This window comes from Danio aesculapii, chromosome 13 (genome assembly GCF_903798145.1).
Source record: "Danio aesculapii chromosome 13, fDanAes4.1, whole genome shotgun sequence".
Lineage (NCBI taxonomy): Eukaryota > Metazoa > Chordata > Actinopteri > Cypriniformes > Danionidae > Danio > Danio aesculapii.
Genome location: NC_079447.1, coordinates 49297553 through 49321479, shown reverse-complemented (window position 1 = coordinate 49321479; position 23927 = coordinate 49297553). Strand labels below are relative to the sequence as shown.

The 23927-nt window shown below is 36.2% G+C and overlaps 1 protein-coding gene across 1 annotated transcript in view; it reads right to left on the bottom strand.

Annotated features, from left to right (window-relative positions):
* Window positions 1-23927, bottom strand: part of ppp2r5d (protein phosphatase 2, regulatory subunit B', delta) — a 63121-nt gene that overhangs the window by 6718 nt on the left and 32476 nt on the right. Inside the window, exons 4-14 of the mRNA XM_056470349.1 lie at window positions 23661-23860; window positions 18625-18735; window positions 15761-15853; window positions 13975-14105; window positions 11363-11422; window positions 11154-11262; window positions 7652-7705; window positions 7337-7507; window positions 5091-5218; window positions 2554-2655; window positions 105-177 (exon numbers count right to left, since the gene is read on the bottom strand). Of these exons, the coding sequence (XP_056326324.1) occupies window positions 105-177; window positions 2554-2655; window positions 5091-5218; window positions 7337-7507; window positions 7652-7705; window positions 11154-11262; window positions 11363-11422; window positions 13975-14105; window positions 15761-15853; window positions 18625-18735; window positions 23661-23860 (1232 nt within the window). The remainder of the gene's footprint in view (window positions 1-104; window positions 178-2553; window positions 2656-5090; window positions 5219-7336; window positions 7508-7651; window positions 7706-11153; window positions 11263-11362; window positions 11423-13974; window positions 14106-15760; window positions 15854-18624; window positions 18736-23660; window positions 23861-23927) is intronic.

Here is a 23927-nt window from a genome sequence, read left to right as displayed (position 1 = left end):
GGCTGAGATTAACGTTTAGCGGCACAGAAATCTCCAATGTTTAGCGTCACAGAAATCATTTTAGTGAAAATTTTAAAAAGTATAGCATAGCAGAAAGTGTTTACCTGAGGGTTCTGTTTTGCTAGCGATTCAATTTTATGCCACATTTCTTCCCGTTCCTTAACTTTGTACTTCTCTCTAGGGAAAAACAGGAAAACAGTACAGAGATTATTAGACTTTGTCTAATAACACAACTAACACAATTTGCCAAAAGCTTAGGTCAAACACAACCAAATGTCCTAATAAATCCTGTTTAGCGGTGTTCATTTTGGCTGCAATTTTTGATTTTAGTTTTGATTTAGGATCATAGTTTTAGTCGACTAAAAAGTCCCAGCAATTTAGACAAGCATTCATTAAGGGCAGTGCTTCCCACAGATTTGAAATATACTTGCTATACTTATACTTACTAGCAGCACATAAATAGTTAACCATGATTTCTGCTACATTCATTCTTCAATGGCGAGGCGCCACGCCAAGATTCATCCGGCCACGGATACATTAAAGCTTCTCATTCAAAACATTTCACTTTTTAATAGCAGGTGATAATCGCACCAAAATGTATAAAAAGGTAAGTGAATAATAACAGCGCAAACTTTTCTGTAACCGTAGTAGTGCTGTTCCAGGTGCGGGATGCATGAGGCCAGCAAACACGACGTATAACCGTTTTACTTTATTTCAGGACACATTAATACCGGAGGCATTCATAAATATTCTTAGAAAATCTAATAAATGTTGGAGACATACTCGTACATAAACGCACTAAATCGCACCTCAGCAGCGTTTATTTGAGAGCGCACAAGAAGACCTGCGCACTCTTGAAGTGGCTTATACTTGAGGGGGCGTGCAAGAAGTTTTGTGCACGAGCAGAGGAAATCAGCGCGCAAGCAAAGAGATTCACATGCTCGTAGGCTATTACATAAATGCGATCTCGACTTCTGATACTGCGCTCACGACATTTGTCATTGAAATAGCGCCACAGGTAGTTGGTAGATCTGTGTAAAAAAAAGGCCTGCCGCCACAGCTGGAAGATATCCTAGAGGAAACACTGGTTAACTATATGCGACAAACAAAACATAATTAGATTTTTAACACTATTATTATAATTATTATTATTATCTATTTTTAACTTTTTCTTGGGTTCAAGTAAAAAAAAAAAGACACTAGTCTAGTGAAAAAATTCCATATTTCTCTTTTATGCTATTCAGGAGACATGTGCACCCTCTGACGGCTAAAATCTGCTTCTCCATCTCTAATTGATGTTCAGGTTGCTTTATTGGCATGACATTTTGTACAGTATTGCCAAAGTATTTTAGATGTATAAAGTATGCAAAATATTAATATCAAACTAATAAAAATATGCAGCAAATGAGAAATAAATGACAGAAAAAAAAGAAATAAAAGCAGACAATATCTCTAAAAAAAATTATAATAATTACAAGAATAAAATGTTTAGATTATTTTAATAAGACAAATGAGTTGATTACCCAATTCTAATGTTGTGCACATATTCTGCAGCCAATTTAGGTGTAATTTCATCCTCTACGAGTATTAGTAAAGTTTTTTTTGAGTTGTTTACATTAAAGAATTAATTATTTAATGTCTCTCTCACGGCTGTGCGTACAAAATTAACGACAGCTTAGAAAACGAAAGCAAAACCAAATCCCGAACATTTTAGATTAAGTAGATTAAGAAATGCCCGCCGGACGTAAAAAGGTGCAGCTATCTGTGGGTCTGCAGCGCACATGAGACTTTCTGTGGGAGTGTTGACAGTTCTCACGCACACAGAATGAGCATTATAAAACGGGTAAAAAAAGAGAAGATTTCCACTACATAATGATTCGCAGATGTTAGTTTATATTGAGCGGCTATATTAAGTGTAAAGGATGATAATAATAGTAAAAAAGGTGTCTCTAAATATACTTGGGTGGCCGTTAATATACCTGGGCTGCCCACTCAAGTAAAGTCTATGTGTGGGAAGCACTGCATGGATATATAACATGAGCATTAAGATTTTTATTATTTAACCTTACAATCAATCTACTCTGGCCAAACCTACAATATTATGCCCACATCAGACTTTTCTTCTCATTTAAGATTTAGACATTCACCTGTACATAACAATGTGGTGAATTATAACAAAAACAATGTTGGTTGCTTTTTATCTCATTACATTTTAGTCTTGTCTTTTTTCATCAACGAAATAGCATATCGATGTATTGAGTTAGTATCTAATGATAAACTCTTCATCTTGTTTTAGTTTTAAAAAATATCGTCAAGGAATATTTTACTTCATCATTTTCGTTAGTGAAATAAACACTGCTGTTTTGACCAGGCCCCAAAATCTGGAGAACCATCTACCTAGACATCATCTCTGGACAAGTCTGAATCAAACATGATGCCTAAACTGTACTTTCACTTTGTTGATACAGTACATAAAAACTGCTTCTCATAAATAAACAAACTGCGTCACATTCAGTCTCCTATCCCTCCTCATATTCTCCATTTCTGACTTACTTCTGCTTCTCGGCCTTGTACTGCTGAGTGCAGTCATCAAACAGTTTCTGGTTCATTTCCATAAAGAGCTTTAGAGCATTGTAGATAAGCCCATGGATTGTCCTGCAGAAAGAAACAGCATTATTATTACACACTTTTGAACAAATCTTTTTTTTTTGGTTTGTTTTCACAAGAAGAAAAACAATTAGCTTTTGAAGATGATATGTGGCCCTCCACCACAAAACCAAGAGATTTATACATAACACCAGAAAGCTGAATAAATAGGCTTTCCATTGATGTACAGCGGGGAAAATAAGTAATGAACACATCATGTTTTTTCCTGGGAATACCATTTCTTATTAACATGGAATTGAATAAAATTTTGGTAAAAACCCAAACACAAACATAAAAATATAACAAAACAAATCTGAAAAATGAGTTGTGTAAAAACAATGGAATGACACAAGGAGAAAATACTGAACATATGGAGAATGAAGTCACATGCATTGCTCAGGTGTGAGTTTCTCACAGACTTCAACAGTGTCAATCTTGATGCTTCTGTGGGTCTCGTCTATCAAATCTGAGCTTCATTTTGTATTTTCCATTTATTTCGGGTCAGGTGATTGGCTGGGCCATTCTACCGCTTTATTTTCTTTCTCTGAAAGCATTTGAAAGTCTCCTTGGCTGCGTTTTGGATCATTGTCTTGCTGAAATGTCTACTTTGGTTTCATCTTCATCATCCTCTTGCTAATTTAGATGTTGGACTGAAGCAGCTGATATTCATTTACACTGAGGAAGGGCAGAGGGTTGCTGAAGAGAGATTTCAGCTGGTGTCTGGGCTTTCACTTCCCTTTCTAAACCTCCCTTTACTTCATGTGTTCAATACTTTTTGCCCGTTTCATTTCATTTTATTACTCATAACTTCATTTGTAAACTAATAAATTTGTTTTCTTTGCATATATGGATTTATTTGGTTGTTACCAACATCTAGTGAAAATTTCACATCAACAGCATCTTTAGAAATAGGTTTCCTGAGAAATTGGTGATGTGTTCAATACTTTTTTCCCCACGGTATACTTTGAAAGGACAATATTTGGAAAATACAGACTCTGAGAGTTCTAAAAATAAATAAATAAATAAATAATCATACCGTTAAAATGGTCTATATGAAGTGCAAAAATTTAGCTTATATATATTTACAGCAGGAAAATAGTTTCTTCGTGGAACATGACCTTTACTTAATATTCAAATGATTACTAGCAAGAAATAAAAATCTACAATTTGGATATATACGATGTAAAAAAATATACTTTTTCAACATAAGTTGTTTCGTCTTAAGTCACATATGATTTTTTTTTCTTCACTTTCACCAATTAGTGAAGTTTTTTTCCCTCTCCGCTGTCGCCACTGGCCTGCATGGTTCGGGATCTATAGAGCTGCTCATCGATGGATTTGCTCTTCAGTGTTTGGACTCTCAGTAGTGATTATTAAACCACACTGAACTGAGCTAAACTGAACTGAACTTAAACACTACAAACTGAACTACACTGTTCCTATTTACTATGACCTTTTATGTGAAGCTGCTTTGACACAATCTACATTGTATAAGCGCTATACAAATAAAGGTGAATTGAATTGAATTGGTTTTAAACCTCTGGGTCTCCTCGGTCACTTCTGTCTGAAAAATGTTTGTTTTTTTTTTTTGTTTTTTTTTCAGAACAGTACGAAACTGTGTGACTTTTGGGCTTTTACAATGTACACATAACAAAAAACTGGGGGAAATATTCAAGCAGGCAAAGTGTGTATAAAATATATAGTCACAGTTGTACACCTCTGTCAAAAGTGATTGACCAAGGGATATTTACCAAAAAAAACTATCTACAAGTGTGTGTACAATCTACAAATCAATCAACATACAGAAAAAAGTATTTAGCAGTGAAGGGGTGGCCCTCCTAAACAAAAAGAGTGTGATACATCCATTTACACACAAACACACCTATAAAAACTGTACCTGCAATACAGAGCAATGCTTTGACAATATGTGAAATCCACTCAAAAATTCAGTCACTGTTCATTAAAAATGATGTGAAATTGTGACACAAACAAAAAGACTGAAATAAACACACTCACAAACACCTATAACTTAAAAAACAATCTTAATTATGTTGAAAAAAACATTAGGAGTTCACAAGCTGTTTTATAGAGAGCTATAAATGCATCTAATGGTTACACCATGACATTACGCAGGTTTTTCTTTTCTCTTTCAACCAGATTGTGCTAATCTAGTTGTATTTGAATGGGAGAGTCTCTAATCTACTTAGAAATACTGCAGTGATTTAAAAATAGTTAAACAATAATATTAATCGCGGCATAAATATAGTTTTTAACCAAATCCTCTCAAAATGCAAAATCTAAATTTTGAAAAATGATTTTCCTGAAAAAATAAGTACAAATTATTACCAAATGGAGAACAAGCGTGATTGTGATTTCTGAAAACCCAGAGGCTTAACTCTTATCAAGGGAGACTACTTCAGAAATAAAGTGTAATAAGCAAGTACTTGTTCCAGTGGCTCTTGGAGTTCTTGTAGAGAGCTGGAAACATGATGGGGAGGATCTTGGCGGCATTGTCGCTGATCAGGCTCATGATGTACTCATTGTTCCAGTAATACAATGCTCTTTCAGCGACCTGAAACACACATGACCATCACAGAACAATGACTTCCACACACAAACATGCTACAGAGTTTCCATTTTAAAAAAATCACACACTCTTTCCCAGACTCTGTTGTATTTGTCATATCGCATTTAATGCATCATTTCATCTCATGCACTTTTTTAAAATCAGACCGTGCATGCCATTTTGTTGCTAATAAAATATCTGACTGATATACACAGTTAAAAGAGAGGAAAAAAAAGAAAACAAGTCCGCTGACTGCTTCACTGGCTGTCAGATAAAGCACAACACATACTCATAAACCCTTTTTAGCAAATTATTATAAACAATTAGCATGTCTATTGCCATTCTGTGATATTAACACGCATACAAATGAAACGCCGAATCAGTTACAATTAGTTAATGAACTCTGCCATTTACTTCATCAAATCAAATCAAAGTCCAGCTATGCTTTATAACAAGGTTCCATTAGTTAATGTTGGTTAGTGCGTTTCCAAACATGATCAAACAATCAACAATACGTTTCCTACAGTGTTTATTCAGCTTTGTTAATGTTAGTAGAAAATGAAGCCACACATTGTTAGTTCTTAACTTACATTAACTAATCTTAACAAAGACAACTTTGGATTTGAATGCATTAGTAAATGTTGAACTATGATAATTAAATGCTGTACAAGTATTGTTGATTCTTTGTTCATATCAGTAAATACATCGTCTAACATGAACTCTTATTCTAACAATGAATTCTTATTGTAAAATTGTGACCCAAACATTTCTAAACTCCAAAAGGAACCCAAATTTAAAACATACAGCGGTGTGAAAAAGTTTTTGCCCCCTTACTGATTTCTCATGTTTTTGCATGCGTGTCACACTTTAAATATTATTAAATATACACAAATTCAATATGTCAAAGGTAACATTTTTTAATAATACAGCTTTTAAACTAAAGTTTTAATTAAAAGAAAAACAAATTACAAAACTACATAACCCAGTGTGAAAAAGTGTTTGTTCCCCTGCTAACATAACTTAACTCTGGTTTATCACACTTGAGTTTAATTTCTCTAGCCACAGCCAGGCCTAATTACTGCCACACCTGTTTGCAATCAAGAAAATCACTTAAATAGGACCTGCCTGACAAAGTGAAGTAGACCAAATTTATTTATTTATTACATATTTATTGCCACATCAGTAATTTATGGCTATTTCGTGGCCAAATGGATATACATTAAACTATTACATGATAAAAACAAATTCGTATTATATAAAACAAATAAATAAATAAATTACTTGACAAATATATAAAATATAAATAGATAAAATTTACAAAAATAAATTTTTCAAAGTTAAATATGATTTTTCAGTTCTTTTTTTGATAAAAAAAAATGTAAAACTCTTCCTGGTGGAACCTTTTTAAAAATGTCTAATAAAGTGCTCTCCTTATAAAAATCCTGTCTAATGGAATTTAAACTTCTACATTCCAACAAAATATGTTTGATGGTGAGAGCAGTCTGGCAGTTATTACATTTAGGTGATTCTTCGTTAATTAATAAATATGAATGTGTCAACCTAGAATGTCCAATTCGACATCTGGTATAGACCGTCTGATCATGCCTGGTTTCCAAATTATAATTTGCTAAATGTCTTTCATTTATTTTCGGGTTAATTTCTGAAGTAGACCAAAAGATCCTCAAAAGCTTGATATTATTGAAATGAAATATTGAAAGAATATAGAGATCTGCCAGTCTGAAAAATGTTATAAAGCGCCATTAAAAAATAATAAGTCAGTAAGGGGATAACCACTTTTTCACACCACTCTATGCTATAAGTTTTTCTTTTAACACTGATGCATATGCTATGGTAAACCATTGGTCCTCTAAATTGAAACTAATTTCATAATAATAATTCATTTTATTTATAATGTGCATTTCAAAAACCCAAACGCTACAAAAAAAACAGAAAATCAAACATGCAATAAACTACAAGGATTCAACATAGAAAAATTATAAAATATAAACACATTAGAATGATCAAGAATCTAAAAATGCGAGAGTTTTTTTTTCTTAATGTCACTTTAGCGATATTCTACATCTGTAAAGGGTTAATGATAGAGCAAGATCTTTTATGTCATACCTGAAAGTGTGGACTGGATACACACTTGGCCAGCTGCCTAAACAGAGGCTCCATAACTTTAACAAACTCAGAGGGCTCGATGACATCCAAGATTTCTTCCAGCTCATTCAGAAACATCACCTCTTTAGGACTGTGTGTCTTGGGCCAGAACTTCAGCAGGCCCATAATCACCTTAGAACAAAAAGAGGAAGGCAAATAGCTGAGAAAGCCATCTCGGCAAGTTCATTGTGAATAGAGAATTCATACAGAAAAGACTTGAAAGAGCGGTTAATAATAGTGACAGGAAGAAAGCATTGCCAGGGTTGTAAATCTTACAGGTTCAGTGAGGCTGCTGTCCTTTTCCAAAAACTGCACCACACAGTAAGCCAGCTGAAAACACAGGAAATTACTTTTTTCCAAAAAAACATTACGATAATGACAATAGAGTGATTGACACAGTCACTGGTCCTATTTATCCTATTAATATTAATGCGCAAAACATCGTACATATCACGCTTAATCCATACAGTCTGGACTTTAGAAACAGTAAAGCAGGAGTGGGTGATATGCAGAATAAAGTGAGCTTTTTTGAAATATCACCATGTAGAAGACTATGTATAATAGTTTGTTAGCAAAAAGCTGTATGCTCAGTAAAACTTTTGGTTTTTTGCTCTTGTTCCACTGTCAAACAAAACAGAATAGACTGAACTGTACACATTTATCTTAAACTGTTAAAGAACATCTTAATCGGTGTTAGATATCAGCTTTCAATGTGCTGAAAAATTAACATTTTCTCACTTGTTTTAAATGTGTTTGAGCTTCTTTTCTTCTGATGAACACACAAGATATTACCTTAAAAATGTTGGAAACCGGTAGCCCATGACTTCCATTGTATTTTTTTTTATATATATATAATTTTTTTTAGGGTTTTTCACCTTTATTTTGACAAGACAGTAGAGAGAATTCACAGGAAAGTGTGGGGAGCAGAGAGAGGGGAAGGATCAACATGGGAACTTTCCACTATGCCATAGGCACCGACAGTATTTGTTTTTACTACTATGGAGAGAGAGAGAGTTTTGATTTTATTGCCATTTCAGCTTCTATGGCTATGTCATGGCAAAAAATAAAAATAGATCAATTTTAGCATGTTTTATAAATACCAATTTTCTATAATAATTAAAATATTCTAACAATTAAAAGTAATCAACAGCAATAATTAATATACAAGGTAAAATACATAAATAATGATAATATATAAGATAGAAATCTAAAACAGTTTAAGGTTTCCTTTTGATAAAAACTGTACAATTTTAGATGGATTCGGATTTTAAACATATTTCATTTAAAGTTTGTCCAGATAAAAATTGTTGTCTGATAACATTAAAAATGGGGCACTCCACAAGAATATGTTTAACAGTTTGGTTTCTGTTGCAATATTTTTACTACTATGGATGTCAATGGCATTCTTCAAATGATCTTAATGCGTGTTCAACAGAAGGAAAGCCAGGGCTCGCAAAATCCAGTAACATCCCGGGACTTTGCTTTTGACAGTCGGGCTAACAAAATCTCGACCTGCCAGAATGGTTAGTGGGAGTAAATATATATTTCAATGCCTTTACGTTCACTATAAAGCAAAAGCAATAAATCCACTTTTTTACTTAAGAAAAGCCACAATATAAACAACTACCTCTCAAATAACGCAGTGTTTCAATCAATGTGCAGCACTGAAGCACACAAACAAAAGTCACTCACACAGACATCGCACTGACGCAAAGATTCAGATACAGAAATAGCCTGAGCTAAGTTTTATTAATCATACTAATCATATTTCTCACTGTTGATTTTAACCCTCTGGGGGTCTGAGGTGATTTTGGGGCATATATTAGCTATATGCATCGGAGTGACTGGTCATGAATAATTCACACCTGGAAAGACAAAAGACACTCCCCCAGTGGCTAATGTTCACCCATCAAGGACATGGACTGATTTCACGCTGCCGCCATTTTTAAAAGCGAAATTGAGGCTGTGGTGGGAAGAAACCCGGAAGTATCATTGGAAGTTACATTGGACCGTTGTGTACTTGGCTGTATATCTTATCAGCGAAAAGAAAATGACATAAATTTATAATTTCACCGCCTTTCGAGTGACCTGAAGATCCTCTCTGAATGAATAGTGAAAATAAAAAGGGACATATGAGCTCATTTTCAGCAAAGTTAAGGGAAATGGCACTAGTTAGCTAACGTTTTCTTTCCCAAACACACGTTTTAGACGCCTTTTATCAAACTCGAGTTAATATACTAATTCTTTCACAATATTAGACTTGTCACGATACTGAATTAAAAGAAAAACCGTCAATTTCCTGCCAACATTTAAGGCACTGTTGATGGATTTCTTAAAACAGCGCTGATTTGCCATTGTGATCACGTGCTCAACAGAAATGCTTGTGATTGGCCGAGAAGGTCATCAGTTTACCCTCTGCTGTTTACCGAGCACAAACACAGATGAGCCGAGCGATCTGCTTAATGACTCGACTGATCTACATGGCTGCTTCACGCTCGCGCTCCAGTCTCCGTATATCTGTGTTTGCACTGGGTGAAGAGCGGTAAACTGAGTGCAAACACAGATACACGGAGACTGGAGCGCGAAGCAGCCGTGAAGATCAGTCAAGTCATCCGCGCTCAGCGGTGCTTCAATGTTAACTTAGCGGGAAATAGACGGTTTTAAAACTTCAGTACCGGGACAACACTATTACAGACAACACGAGGATGTGCTACAGAGGACTGCAGTGTTTTATTGCTCACCAGGTTGCATAGACTGAAACAGGGAAGCGTCCCCACGTTGTTTACCTGCTGCCATGATCTGAAGCCTATGAGGACACTTGAGCATATTACTCTTAAAGAGATTGTGATGTTATTTGATGCTAAATTGCTTTTAATTGTTTAAATTAAACTTAACTGAATGATATTAAAGTGGTTTACACCATTTCTGCATTTTGAAATCTCGGCAATAGCTGGAGGTTTATATTCCACAGCATGTTACTGCAATGTTTACAGTGCTGGTCCTATACTTCCGGGTTTCTTCCCACCGCAGCCTCACTTTGGTTCTTTAAAATGGCGGCCGCGTGAAATAAGCGTATTGTAAAGCAATGTCTAGCTGCAAAAGCTAGCCCAAAATAAATGCTTGTATCACTTGCTGTATTATGACCATGTAAACACTATGGGTAAACAATGTATGTGCACTTATACAGCATGCACAAAAACATATCTGAAATGGTATAAAAGGTGTTTGCAAAACTGTTGTAATAAAAACTCTCTTGTGCATTAATCCAGCATTTAATAATAATTTCTGAATGACTCTGAGACACAGAAATAGCATCATGACAAAAGCTTTAAACACAATAAATAATATTTTTAAAAAATGCATTAACTAACAATTACTAAAGAGACCTTATCATAAAGTGTGACCTATTATTTTATAATCATTTTGTATTAATTTTTTTTGTTTGTTTACTCCGAACATGCACAGCAATAAACCAGTACACCAAGTATTTTTTGCTTATTATACCTGCTGAATTAACCATTTTTATCTTAGGTCGATATTGTGATAAATGATAAATACAGTGATAAAAGTTTCAGTAATGAAATCACAACTCAATAATAATAATAATTTTTGGAGTTTTTCAAAATTGAACAATTAATACAAGTTGAGGCCACTGTGACGTTTACAACAAAGTGTTTGACGTTTACAACCACCCACCCCTACAGTGAAAGCAATCTCCCCTACATCAAAGTCCTCAACAAAACAATCATCTTGAGAAGAGCGTGGTCCTGTGACGTACCTGTGGGTGATAGACGCTGAGAGACTTGACTTTGTGTAAAGGCAGTAACACTCTGATCAGGAACATCTTGTGCTCCTCTTTCAGTGGCAGAGCAAAGCCATTAATTATGCTGTAGGAAGAACGTGAGACGGTCACTTTCAGTTTCGCTCAGAGAGAGAAAGACCTCCTCTCAGGTTTGTCATGGCAACACTGACAGTGTTCACACTCACCTTCCTAAGATTTCTAAGAGCTCCGCAATCCCATTGTGATGCTCCGTCTCGTATATAAACCTACAATGAGAGATCAAGGACATCCAGTCAATGGATAAAATCTAGAAGAGTTTCCCACCTTTTCTCACAATTGCCAAACTCAGCTGAAGACAGACAGACTTACTCTTAACCTTTCCTTACCAGTGTTTGTTAAAACAGGGATTATGCAGGTTTAATCAAGTCTAATTTAAGACTTTAAGACCATAATGAATAAGATTTTAGACTTATACGAGGCTAAACACTAAGGATTTTTTGTAATGGCCCGGTTAGACTAATGAAATTGGAAAAAACCAAGTGTAGCTAATTCTTAACCACATATTTTAATGCCAAAAGATGGAAACTCTAGTTGTATAAACTTTTTTTTTATTTTAATGACAAGTTTAACATTGTTAAAAAAATATTTATTATGAAGAAAACTACATGAATGATGCATTTGATGTGTATGTGTTTAATTTTGGTCAAAATGAATAGAGTATAACTCATATTCAACCTAATGCGTTTCTGTTATAAGACCTTAAGTTCCATACCCATTTATAAATATATTTACTCTCACTTACTTCTGTAAAGTATTTCTGTTTTTTGTGAAAATGGAAGATTACGTAAAGGGATATTTGCTGTTATTATCATAAGAAAGTGTAAATGCTTTAAGTTTTTACTAAAAATGTAGTTTTTTTTTTTCTTTTTCCTGATTAGAGAATTTAATTAAGAGAATTTGCTGTAAAACATCTAACATATGTTATAAAATAAAAGCTTTACAATATAAAAAGCTTGAATATATATAAAAAAAATTATTGTCAGGGATTGTATAGATGTCGGCCCAAACTTTACTTCAACGTCTTTTAAAATTAAGACCCATTTAAAAATGATTTAAGACCTACAGTACAAGACAGTATTTTTGTGACTTTAACTTAGCACTTAGCCTTGCCCTTAGCCCTACGCCTGTAAGCTTAAGAGAATTGGGACAAGGACTAGATACCCCTTGAAATGGAGATTTTCCAGGACCACACTCGAAACCAAGGGGTACAAAAATTTTCCAGAATACACCAGCTACAACGGCAGCATGGCTGAACACGGAAGTCAGGAGATGCACAAATTAGTATTTTTTTTGTCATTATTCTGAATTTTTACAACAAACAAAGATATGTTTTAATATTTTCATAACCGCGTTCGTGTTTTAACATCATGTTAAAAAATTGTTTAACAAATTTTGTTTTTAAACAAAAATGCTGTTTTCTTGTGTTTACATAGATAAATATGGCAATGGTCTAAATGCACAGTACAGTTCTGATCTTATTGCCACATTATATGGTTATGATAACCTAATACATGACTTCAGTGATTTCCTGAAGATAAATACCAAGAAATAACACAACTGGAAAAACTACAGCAGTCACGATCGTCAATCTCATTTGAAGCAAGAGATCGTGATGACATATGATGATGTGTGCAGGTACTATAATAGTGTCCCATTTCTTAGGGGTAAATTTTGAAGCCCTTCCCCTTCATACTCTGTTTTAAGGGCCAAGGGGAAGGGGTACAAAAATAGAATGATGACATATGGGATTGGGCCTAAGACTTTTTAGGGCCTAAAATTTAGTTTTTGAACATTTTAAGACTTTAAAACCCTGCGGACAATCATTTGGTTTAATACCACCCCTTTTCGCAGCGCCATACAACAGGCCTGGAAAATGCCATGTCAAAATTCCATGACCTTTCCAGGTTTTCCATGACAGCATGAACCCTGTTTTAAACAAAAGCATTTCAATCTACCTTCATGTGTTCATGTTTTATCCCCACTTAAATACATGCAACAAAAATGCAACCAAATTTTTATATTGGTTTGCCTTACTTTAATATAAATAAAACACAGATTGTCGTAAAAACGTTTCGATGGCTAGATAGCATTGTCTCTTAATTGATGAGTTCTTCAATAAAAGCAGGGGTTTTCTGCAGGTTTCCCCAAGTAAAATATAAGATATTTTAAGACCTTTTAAAACCATCAAGAATGAATATTCAAACTTGTACAGGGCTTAAAGCGAAGGAATTTTTATAATGGCGATGCAGAATTTTTTTTTTTACTTGCCCCATCAAGAAACGAATTCTAATTAGTTATTTCCTAGCTACATATTTTAAATAATGTGTCAAATCAAGCAAAATTGTTTGCATGCAACTTAACACAACTTACAAAAAAAGTCTTTAAAACCTTAATAAGCTAACTGTATGCTCAATAGACTGTTATAATATTATTAAAGATTTTTGATGTATTATTGAGATCTATTGGTATCGGACATGTGTTGGATCGATTAAGTAACTTTACATAAAGGAAAATTAAGACTGATTTAAAATGATTTAAGACCTACAAGACAATAATTCAGTCAATTTAAGACTTTTTTTAATCCCTACATTTTTTTTTTTTGACATTTAAGAGATGTTAAAGACCACGCAGACACCATGTAGAGTAAAGAAAGAGTTAAGAGCACACAAGTTCTTCATCTACCATTACAAAGTTTATGAATGAGGACATTTTTCAAGCTGAAGGAGCCTATGCGGAGGTGGATTAGTTGACAGCTTGCCTGTAGAATATATTGTTGATCTGTCTACGGATGTACGCTCTCAGCCCCAGGAACTTTCCATAGATCCTGTGCAGGATGGTTTTCAGGAAGTCCCGCTCTCTGGGGTCTTCGCTGTCAAAAAGCTCCAGAAGCTGAAAAGGAAAAAAGGTAAACCTTAGCCATTATTATCGCAATTATTAAATGCTTTCTGAGATTCAATGTCAGATCTGAACAACCTGTTTATATCCATTAAGTGGAGCTCAATCAGAATGAAGAGTGTTCATAGAAACTAAAAACTGTTCTGGCAGAGTTTGATCTGCATGAATTTTTGATCAGATTGTAGACCTGAAATAAATATATTTACTTGTTAACAAATCCTTTACATCTTACCAGGATTTGGAACGAGAACAAGACGACATTTAGGTTGCTTAAAAAATAAAAAAGTAAATTTTTTACAACTGCAGAAACAAATACACTATCTAACAAAAAAAGTCTTGTCACCTATCCAAGATTTAGGAACAGCAAATAATAACTTGACTTCTAGTTGATCATTTGGTATCAGAAGTGGCTTATATGAAAGGCAAAGACCTCTAGATTACGCTTATTTTACCAAAATAAAATATAATCATGCCTTGATTTTTAATGATTTAATTAGGACAGTAAGGTCTGAGTTTGCTCAGACAAAAGTCTTGTCACTTAACAGAAATAATGTCCAGTATAGAATATGTGGTCATGCTGCAGTGGAAACAGAATGAATATTGTGTCTGACTCCATCATGAGCTTGGAGGACTGCATCCATACATCTCTGCAATGACTCAAATCACTGATTAATAAAGTCATCTGGAATGGGAAAGAAAGCTTTCTTGCAGGACTCCCAGAGTTCATCAAGATTCTTTGGATTCATCTTCAACGCCTCCTCCTTCCTACCCAAGACATGTTCAATAATGTTCATATCTAGTGACTGGGCTGGCCAATCCTGGAGCACCTTGACCTTCTTTGCTTTCAAGAACTCTGATGTGGAGGCTGAAGTATGAGCAGCGCTATCCTGCTGAAGAATTTGCCCTCTCCTGTGGTTTGTAATGTAATGGGCAGCACAAATGTCTTGATACCTCAAGTTGTTAATGTTGCCATCCACTCTGCAGATCTCTCGCACACCCCCATACTGAATGTTACCCCAAACCATGATTTTTCCTTCACCAAACTTGACTGAATGCTGCGAGAATCTTGGATCCATGTGGGTTCCAGTTGGTCTTCTGTAGTATTTGTGATGATTGGGATGCAGATCAACAGATGATTCATTAGAAAAATCCATCTGCTGACACTTTTTTTAAATGAGCAACTAGAAGTCAAGTTATTATTTGTTGCTATTCCAATTGTGATCCACGACAAGACTTTTGCTAGGTAGTATATATATATTTAATCAAAATAAATAAATTAGACTTAAGTGCATACATACCCATGTGCTTTAATTAGTAATTGTATGCTACTTGTCTATTCTATCCAGCATTGTTATGCAACATTTTAAAAAGCGCATTAAAACAGGTGGATGGACATATATTTAATGAAAAAATTCTATACAGCGAGATGCTGGCACAGCGATACACTTCTGCTTTAAACTGGATTTAGTATTCTACCCAGACTGAAGTGCTGATCTCTGCATTGGACATGCTTGTAAAAGCTGTAACAGCAGCTGGCCCTCAGTTTCCTCACTCATACACACAGCAGAGGGAATGCGTGTCTTCTACTGATAGTGTGAGGTGAGGACAAACCGTGATGTAGACAAAAGGTCAGAAGACAGAACACTTACCGACAGTACAAACTTTTGGTCGATGTATTTTTTGGCAATGTTGGGCTGGAAATCGGGTGACTCCAGGAATCGTAAGAAGAATTCGTACACCAGCTGAAGAATGGATAAGGAGAGGAAAATGAGCAGATCAATAGTAAATGAATGATTAATTGATCTGTCAGGTCCTTTTTGCCACCAACACAATAAATGCTGTCAGTTCTTGCATTTTTAATCGTTTAAAAAAGACACTTTGTTCTAAAACCCACTGAATGGTTTCACTGGCAGGAAACTAAAGTCACTCAAATACTCTGTGACCAGTGAAATCAGAGCTCTGAACTTGACTTCAACTTCAGCATTGTGGCAAAGCTAAAAAGTTCATCCTTGAGAAGATTAATATAGCACACTAATGGAAGTCAGTTATCATATTTATTCACATTTTTGGAAATAATCACATTTTCACACACAACTGAGCCTGGTTTCTCTCGTGGTTTTTTTTTCCTTCACTTTTGTCAATTGGTGAAGTTTGTTTCTCGCCAGTGGCTTGCTTGGTTGGGACTTGTGGAGCTGCACATCGATGGATTTGCTCTTCAGTGTTTGAACATTCAGCAGTGAAAATGAAACCACACTGAACTGAACTAAACTGAACTTTAACTCTGAAAACTGGACTGACAGTTTTGATTTACAAGAACTTTGATGTTAAGCTGCTTTGACAATCTACATAGTAAAAGCACTATAGAGATAAAGATAAATTGAATAATTTGAGCATAATTAGATGCATAAACATTGAGTTTACTAGCTTCATTAGTGCGTCTAATTTTACTTCACAATAGACACAGATTGGCGCCAGTCTGCCTAGTGACTTCAGTTTTGTTGCTAAATGGCTAACATGGATTTTCCTAAGAGAGTAGCTGTGCTTTACATGCTTTAGGAATGCTGAAACACAGCGTAGATTCATTTGGCACTGTGTCTGGATCCTCCAGAGGTGCAACCAGCTCTGACTTCATCAACTCCTCCAGAAGCGGTGTCTGGATGACGAACACTTTCAGCAGTGCTTTCAACTGATCTGATCACAGTTTGATGAGCTATGGTCCTGTGTCAGTGGGAAGATTTTCCCTTGGGACACCAACTGCAGGCGCTACATCATAACCACACACCTCCTGATTGGTAAACGTGGCGCAAATGTCTGCTAAAGTTCAGATCACCTAACTAGAGCGATTTGTGCATTAAGCTACGGTCACACCGGGCTTTGTTTGTCCGAAATTCTGTCGTACGGCGCTGCGAAAAGGGGTGGGATTAAACAAGCTTATTAGACATTTAAAAAAGCGAGCGATTGCTTCATGTTTTATATTTCGGTCCAGAGAGGTCGTGTTTTAATCCTTGATTGGTCTCATGCAGCCAAGTGATGCGATTTCGCAGGTCAGAGTTCACCAAGCTTGAACTTTGCACCGCAGCAACCTGCGAAACTTAACGCATGACCCCGCGTTTCCGGTCTGACGTATTCGTGTGCGTATGAATGGAAGTCTATGGGAGGAAAAGCCAAGTGTGACCGCAGCTTTAAGCGCATCAAATGACCAAAATGCTCAATTTGCACTGCCTCATTCGCTCGATTGGTGTCATCCGTGCCAGCTCATTTGAGTGTATATCACCGCCGGATGACTAATTGCATCTTTGCATTGACTTAACATGTAAATCACTCGCACTTGATGACCCATGTCTGGTGTGAACGTACCTTTAAAAGTGGGATAAATAAAAAAAAAAGAGGATGCACCTATGCATAATTGAATAATTGGCCGAAACAAACTCAAAAAAAACTTGGTGTAGGCCAGATTTAGTTTCAAATGTTTTTTATTTTATTTAAAGTATATCAGGGCCTTTAGGCATATTTGAGAAATAAGAGTTCAGTACATGGTAACTAGGCATGGGACGATAACCATTTTCAAGGTATACTGTGGTTTGGAAACGTCAAGGTTTTAATACAGCCAAAATTTTCTTTAATACCATCCCAAAGTTGTGTGTACGTTTTTTTTATTTACATTTTTAATTTAGTTTAAAACAGTATCTCCAGCAGAAAAAATATCCAAAGATGCTGTTTTAAATTATAAAGAAATATGTTTTTGAAACTAATGAAGACAGCAGAAGTCAATGATTCATCTGAATTGTATAGCCTGCCGTGTTTACTGCTCCAAAATATTATAAATCTTTCAAAATAATGTAATATATTGTTTTCAAAAGGGAAAAAATCTTTAGTTTTTTACCCAGACAAGAATATATTTCAGAGCAGTGAGCACAAGACCGTGATATCGTGAAACTGATATTTTTATCTAAGGTTATCATACTGTCAGAATCTTATACCGGCCCATACCTAATGGTAATGGCATATCGTGAGCCGCAAACAGCATTGATTCCTCCTTTTATATAAATCTAGTTTGATCAAAAGACAACAGAAAAAAATATGTAAATCCAAATAGAACACTGACTGTTACAAAACCCGGGACATTAATATGCACACACAGCAGCATTTGATTGGTCACGTTTACTAGTGAGATTGCAACAATGAGCATTTTCCCCCTTATATTCTCAGTTTAACAAAGCTTGTTATATTTACAGATTTTAAGATTCTTTTCAGAATCAAACTGCTACTCCAAAAATTGGATTGGATCGTAAAGTCCATATAGATTAACACCACTATTAAACAGTGCATCAACTAATTCTATGGCTGCTTTAAAAACAGGTGAATGACAGGGCAACCACAAAGAGTGACTACCAACATTTATACAGTTTAAAACCATTTTGAAGAAGTGATATTGCAGGGATGTAATAGGATGAACTAAAAGATGGAATGGACTAAGAGTAAGTATTATGATTATATGAAGCTCCACACACACCTGAAGATGCGGCCAAGCTGCCTCCAGAGTGGGTTCATCCTCTTCAGGGTCGAATTCTGCTCCCGTGGGGTTAGAAGAAGGTGGCAGAGTCCTGAACAAGTTTACAGAAAACTGAAAAGAAACAAACATTGCATGTCATTATGCAAGCAAAGAAACTGTCCACTGTATACATGTATGTATATAATATGAATTGAAAATATATAATATATAATGAATAAATACAAATACCACAAAGAAATGGGCATTACAGGTTTAATATTTTGTCATCACAACAACTTTTTGTCCAATGGTAGTGTAAAAGCTTGTGACACAGAGAATCAGTATATTAAATGAGAAAACAGTGGGCGGGGCTTGTTTTTTCTACTGTGACCTGATTGGCTGTAGAAAAATAGGCATTTCATTCAGATAGATGGGGAAAAGGGTTTGAGGATAGTTATAACAGACACCTCATCCTCACCATTTCTGTTTGTCAAAACTGACAGCTGGAGGGGCGGGGTTAGGTACGTTAGCCACGCCCAATACCTCAGACAAACCTAATCTAATTTAACTGGAAACAAACATGAAGTGCATTTCAAGAGATTGCAATTAAGGGCAAACCCTTTATTTTTTCTAAATGACATATGGTTAGTTTTGATTTCATTTGTACTTTAAGATGCTGCTTATTATTCGTGTCCCAAAATGGCTGAGAGAAAGGACAGGAGTGTTGCTACTGCAGAGGGGCGGCTGTGCTGAGGATGACGCAATGTTTCGACCACAGCCTCAGACTCGGTGGACTCAGACCTCCAGACAGGAGAGGGAGGGAGAGGTTTTCACCAACTCCTCACTCTGAGAGAGTCTAATGAGAGCACGAAGATGAGAGATGTAAGAGGACAGTGTGTATCTGAAACCCAAAAGCTCCATGATTATTATTGACTGCTATTGTGTTTGGATATTGGTATGAATACTCCACGTCTTCCTTCCATTTCTGTTTAGTTTAATTATGATTTTAGTCAGATTAAGGTTCTCAAAAATCACAGTTTAGATGGTAGACTCTTAATCGTATTAAAATCAGAGTATTCATGTAAATGTATTCTGTAGCTTGTTAAATGATTATATTAGATGGCTGTCTGTTGATTCTGATTGGTCAGTCGTGACATTCCAAGGTACGTTATTCTTTGTTAACAACCACTGTTCACTGTCCACTGCTCATGCGGAAACTTTGAATTATCTTGATCGTAAGTGAATATGTTCACATCCATATACTTGCATCCAAATTTATTTGTATCTGCTTGTCTGTCTGACTTAATTCGCAGGTTAGTCAATTCACTATTCAGCTGGTTTCGTTTCTGTTACGTTGCTTCTTACCTATAAAGCTTTAAATGATCTAGCTCCTGTTTATCTAACCAACCTCCTGTCTCTTCACAATCCCACCCGCTCTTTAAGATCTCAAAACTCAGGGCTTCTGGTAGTACCTAGAATAGCAAAGTCGAGTAAAAGAGGTCGATCATTCTCATTTATGGCTCCTAAACTCTGGAATAGCCTTCCTGATAACGTCCGAGGCTCAGACACACTCTCGCAGTTCAAAACTAGATTAAAGACCTATCTTTTTAGTTAAGCATACATTCAATGCCTCACATAGTGGTATGATGCATGAACGTGCTCCACGCAGGTTTCTGCATCTCGTTTATATACACTATAAACAGCAGCTACGCTAATTATTCTCTTTATTCTCTATTTCCACCTGGGGATACTCATCCTGAGGCCCCCAGAGACTATGCAGTGCCACTGATGTGTTCCAAGACCAGCGATGAGATGATCCCAAGGTTTCCATAATCCTGGACCAGGCCGTATCCTGAGCAGCTGCTGTGGTGGTCTTGGAGGAGTGGAGAGCATGAGACTGTCTTCAAGTCTTCGCTGACGTCCAGCGTTCTCCAGCCTTCAGCGCTTAGACTGCAGCTCTGCGCAAGACTTTGGCCATAGGAGAAATGGTCGTGCCCAACTGAGCCTGGTTTCTCTCGAGGTTTTTTAATTCTTCACTTTCGCCAATTGGTGAAGTTTTTTCCTCGCCGCTGTCCCCACTGGCTTGCATGGTTCAGGATTTGTAGAGCTAAACTGACCTTAAACTCTGAAAACTGAACTGACTGTTTCAATTTACTATAATCTTCTCTGTGAAGCTGCTTTGACACAATCTACATTGTAAAAGCGCTATAGAAAAAAAATTTATTCAATTGAATGTTTATGTTAGTGTACACTGTAAAAAAAAAGCTGGGTTCCACACAATTCCTTCATGTTGTCCCAACACAAATCAATTAAGTTCAAATAATTGTATTTACCAATTTAAGTGGATTGAACATGAAACCATTCAAGTTATCCTGAAAAAAACTTAATAATTGTGTTGACTCAGCTCATTTTAAATAGGTAGTTTGAACGAGCAGCTAAAATATTTTTTGTGTGCATCATTACAGTGATGCATGTAAATAAAAATAGTCAAATATCATTCATAGTTGAAAAAAAAAATGCTAATTTGCACTGCTGAGCCCTCTCTGGGACACAGCAGATCCTCTCCGAATTATGGATGGCTGAGGAAACGCAGGTGTCTGGGTCTTGATTTATGACAGCTAATTACCCAAAATTCCCTGGTGTGAATTTACACTAGATTTTATCCCGGGTCTGGCAAGTAATCACCTTTGCATTGGTCAGGCAAAAGCCATTACTGTCGATTGGTCACAGAGGATGACAGGCAGAGTAAAGGTCTATGTTTTCAGCATGTTTGCTCTTATTCACTCCTGATCAGATGAAAGTCAGTTTACTAACATCCATAGGGGTTATATAGGAAAGAAATATTTCTAAAAAGCAGTGGACAATATGTTTGTGTGTGTGTATATACAAACTAGCAACAGCAAAAAATATGCAAGCCTTTTTTTCTCCTATTTTGATGATTTAAAATGAAAAGACCAGTCAGCACCATGGCTCAGTGTTTAGCACTGTCGCCTCAGCAAAAAGGTCGCTGGTTCCAGTCCCGACTGGGTCAATTGGCATTTCTGTGTGGAGTTTGCATGTTCTCCCTGTGCTGGCATGGGTTTTCTCCGGGTGTCCCAGTTTCCCCCACAGCTCAAAGACATGCACTATAGGGGAATTGAATGAACTAAATTGGCTGTAGTGTATGTGTGTGAATGAGTGTGTATGGACATTTCACAGTACTCGGTTGCGGCTGGCAGGGCATCCGCTGCCTAAAACATATGCTGGGTAAGTTGGCGGTTCATTCTGCTGTGGCGACCTCTGATGAATAAAGGGACTAAGCCAAAGGAAAACTGAAGTCAATTGAAGATTTACAGAAGTTGTTTTAACATACTCAAGATAAGCTAATAACTAATTAGTCCAATAGTTTCCCCGTTTCCACTGTCAAAAGGTACCAAAAAGCGAACCGTACCACCGTTTGGGTACCCTTTGCAAAGGGTACCTAGCCCAACAAAAGGGTACCAAAAGGCGGAGCTACATCCGCAGCTGAACGCTATTGGTTTACAGAGATACGTCACTAGCTCATAGACAAGCAGGAGAATAAAAACAAAGGAACCGCCATTTTTAAAAACACAGCAGAAACATTACACCGTAATAAAACATCAATAACATAATAACAACAAAACAAAATATAATAACAAGCCATGGTCGACCCAAGTTTAAACAAACCTTGTCATCGTCTTGACGAACAGCCACGAGCCTGTTTAAAAGTGTGAGTGGTTTCACTTTCTCGCGATCGCTCGCTGTGCATCTATATTTGAAATAACAAACTTCTTGAGCTGATAATAACATGCGCGTGATTATTAAAGTGCTTCAGACATCAAATCCTTTCAGAAACACACAATCGCGAGAGTGACGCGTAAAAAAAGGAAAGGAGCGAATGATTCTTTCAACAACCTAAAACATGAACTGCCACGTTTAACTTTTATCATTGCCTTTTGGACTATTATAAACTCTGAATGATGGACGGTTACATGTGCTGGTCAAGATTAAAGACACAGATGAGAGGTTTGCACTGATTGTGGGCTATATTTCGTGTTGTTTTTGAACTCAAATAAGGACTAAATGTATGTTGTATGTAGTTTTTCTGTAATTGGTAACATATCAGAGACTGTAAGGGGCTGTATGTGTTCATATATGTTGCATTTATTTATTTATTTAATATAATTGCAGACGTTACAGTTGGCTATCAATGATCTGCAGTTATAATCAAATTATGTTCATGGAACGGTTAGTAATGAACATTTATACACAAGTATTAACGTGTATAAAGCATCTGTTTTGTGAGAAGTGCTTCTCATATTATGTGAACGACCCATACAGATTTACTTTGACCTTTCCTCATGTGAGAATGATGTTGACTGAAACTGTCGTACACCCCGCCTACCAAAACCACTAGTACCATTGGCACCCTTTTGCAGTGGAAACTCAAGCCTGATAAAGGTGACCATTAGCATGGAATGGGGTCCGAGATCAGATAGGTATCGATAGCTCCCCCTGGTAAAAGGAGGAAAAGGAGGAAATGGGGTGGAAGTGGGGATTTCTCCAAAACGAAGACAGTACAATGAAATTGGTCTGAGTATTGTAAACTTGGATTAATCTGATTATGGATTATTGCTGATTATGGATGAGAGGCCAGCCGCAATCAATCATTTCATGTGACTCTCAAAATTAGTTTGTAAAACTTTACTTAATAACAATCAAAGTAAATCAAACTGTAAATACGATGCTGTGTTTGTTTTCTTTCTGATTTCTGTACTTTGTAAAACGTGTAGTTTGAATCCAATTTTCTATTGCATTTGCTGTTTTCAATATGCTTTATATTACTTGCAAATCAGGTTAGTATTTTTAATCTCAGCTGTGATATCCATAACACCACAGTTATGTAAAATATTCATCATAGAATGATCTTTATATTGCCATTGTGCAAATAATAAGAGAGTCTTCAGATTTGGGTCATGTCGCCCACTCCTTTTCACGTTACATAATAATGATTTAGATTTCTGCCATAACAGAGGATCCCCAGTGGATATTCTCACCATGATGACAGCTTCAGGGTAGATGGACTCTGTGACAACGTCGCGGTTGTGTGTGATGTACTCCACCATTTCATTCAGGCCGGCTCTCTTCACCTCTTTGTACTTGAGATCGCTTAGTGGATCCGTCACAAAGTCGAAAAGCACGCAGCACTGCCGCAGTTTCTGGACAAACAGCTCTTCCCGATCCATGGGTGGGGCATCTAGAAGGACACAACAAACAAACAGCATGAGTGACACCTGACAAACAGTCAATCAAACTCACCTACA